The 2,500-nt window shown below is 38.2% G+C and overlaps 1 protein-coding gene across 6 annotated transcripts in view; it reads right to left on the reverse strand.

The window, feature by feature from the left end:
- The window catches only part of LOC119226385 (calcium/calmodulin-dependent protein kinase type II subunit beta), a 16,474-nt gene that overhangs the window by 9,217 nt on the left and 4,757 nt on the right, over positions 1 to 2,500 (reverse strand). For all 6 annotated transcript variants that reach the window (XM_037484325.2, XM_037484322.2, XM_037484320.2 and 3 more), the window contains exon 6: positions 152 to 224. In XM_037484325.2, the coding sequence (XP_037340222.2) occupies positions 152 to 224 (73 nt within the window). The remainder of the gene's footprint in view (positions 1 to 151; positions 225 to 2,500) is intronic.

Genomic DNA, 2,500 nt, shown 5'->3' on the forward strand with positions numbered 1-2,500 from the left:
AGTGAAACTTTTCATTTCTCCTCCTTCAGAGAGACGGAAGATCAATAAACTGGAGAAGAACGATGCTCCGTTATTACACATCGGACTAAAGACACGCAAGCACACTCACACACACACACACACACACACTCACTCACTAAGGGGGACTCACCTTGAGGTCTCGGTGTACGACCCCCATCTGATGGCAGTGGAGCACGGCCTCCAGGATCTGCTGGATGCAATGACTGCACGCAAACAGCAGGGGGAGGGGGAGGGGGGGCAGGTTAGTCCGATGCACATTCGTCCCTCCCCCCTCGACTGTCACACCCATTTGTGTAATAATGTGAAATGACAGGGGGAAAAAGTATTGAACACAAGAAGAAAGGTATGAAAGGCCAAGACAACAGCTGAAAACTATCAGTAATTAAAAATCAATCCAGACCTTCGTCAGTACAAATGAACATCAGCTGGTTCAGTCCCAACTGATGTCCTACAGAAAGGTCTCATTGCCAAGGTGTCCCACAAGACACGTCCCATGATGGGTAACAGCAAAGAGCTCAAGACCTTCACAACCCCATGGTTGCAAAACACAATGATGGCTTTCCAGACCTTTCTGCACCTCCCTTTCTTCATGTCAATACTTTTTCCCCGTGTCATTTCACATTATTACACATAACTTTATATCTGAACTTCTTTGTTTTGGTTTCTTGTATGTGTGTATTACTTTGGTTGCTATCAACATCAGGTGAAAAGTTCATGTCAATAGTTCCTTTGGAAAAATATTTACTGAGAGAAATGGTGACGTGTTCAATACTTATTTCACCCGCTGTATCTATATTCTATATTCTATAGTCTATATTCTATAGTCTATATTTTATATGCTATATGCTATATTCCATAGTCCATATTCTATAGTCTATATTCTATAGTCTACAGTCTATATTCTATATTCTAAAGTCTATAGTCTATAGTCTATATGCTATATTCTATATTCTATAGTCTATAATCTATAGTCTATATTCTATATGCTATATTCTATATTCTATAGTCTATATTCTATAGTCTATATTCTATAGTCTAAAGTCTATAGTCTATATTCTATATGCTATATTCTATACTCTATATTCTATATTCTATAGTCTATATTCTATATGCTATATTCTATAGTCTATATTCTATATTCTATATGCTATATGCTATAATCTATAGTCTATATTCTATATTCTAAAGTCTATAGTCTATATTCTATACTCTATAGTCTATATTCTATATGCTATATTCTATAGTCTATATTCTATATGCTATATTCTATATGCTATATTCTATACTCTATATTCTATAGTCTATATTCTATATTCTATATTCTATATGCTATATTCTATACTCTATATTCTATATTCTATAGTCTATATTCTATATGCTATATTCTATAGTCTATATTCTATATTCTATATGCTATATTCTATAGTCTATATTCTATATTCTAAAGTCTATAGTCTATATTCTATACTCTATAGTCTATATTCTATATGCTATATTCTATAGTCTATATTCTATATTCTAAAGTCTATATGCTATATTCTATACTCTATATTCTATATTCTATAATCTATAGTCTATAGTCTATATTCTATATTCTATATTCTATAATCTATAGTCTATATTCTATAGTCTTGTTCTGTCCACACAGCTCAGCAGGCATGTACTTGTGGACATGAGGGTGCAGGGGGATGTGACACAATGAGGGACACACACACCTTGAGGTCATGTTGGTGGGTGTGAGACACACTGTCTACAATCTGATGGATACAGTGACTGTGGAGACAAAACGACAGAGGGGGGGGGACAGATAAAGGAGGACACAAAGGAGACGGCTAACACATCGATAGAGGAGCTTCTGACAAGAGGACCAGGGGATCTCCTGGAGGACAAAAGACACGCGTGTCCCCACGTGACCCTTTGGGTGAGTCGTTACTTCTGGTCCAATCACAAACCGATTGGTGTCGTCATGGTGACGTCTTCCACATCTTGTATATATAAATAGTTTAGAAACTCTGCGTCCAACATGTGAAGGGACACCGGAGGGGACAGAGGTGACCTTCAGTGGGATGCTTCTGGACAGCAATCACGCCATGCTAATCACAAACACACAGACACACACACACACACACACACACACACACACACACAAATCATTTATGCAAAGAAACGGGGGAGAATGAATGCAGAAAATACAACAAAAGAGGAAGAGGAAAAGAGCACAGATCCTGGATGCATGTGCATGTTGTGGGTGTTGATGTGCGTGTTGTTGTGTGTGTTGTTGTGCGTGTTGTTGTGCGTGTTGTGCGTCTTGTTGTGTATCTTGTTGTATGTGTTGCTGTGCGTCTTGTTGTGTATCTTGTTGTGTGTGTTGTTGTGGGTGTTGTTGTGTATCTTGTTGCTAAACCTTGCTAAAAGAGTCTTTGAAGGGACCTTGTTAACGTTCCTTTCATACTGGGGGGGGGGGCGTCCTGCTCGTCAT

Source organism: Pungitius pungitius, chromosome 18 (genome assembly GCF_949316345.1).
Source record: "Pungitius pungitius chromosome 18, fPunPun2.1, whole genome shotgun sequence".
NCBI lineage: Eukaryota > Metazoa > Chordata > Actinopteri > Perciformes > Gasterosteidae > Pungitius > Pungitius pungitius.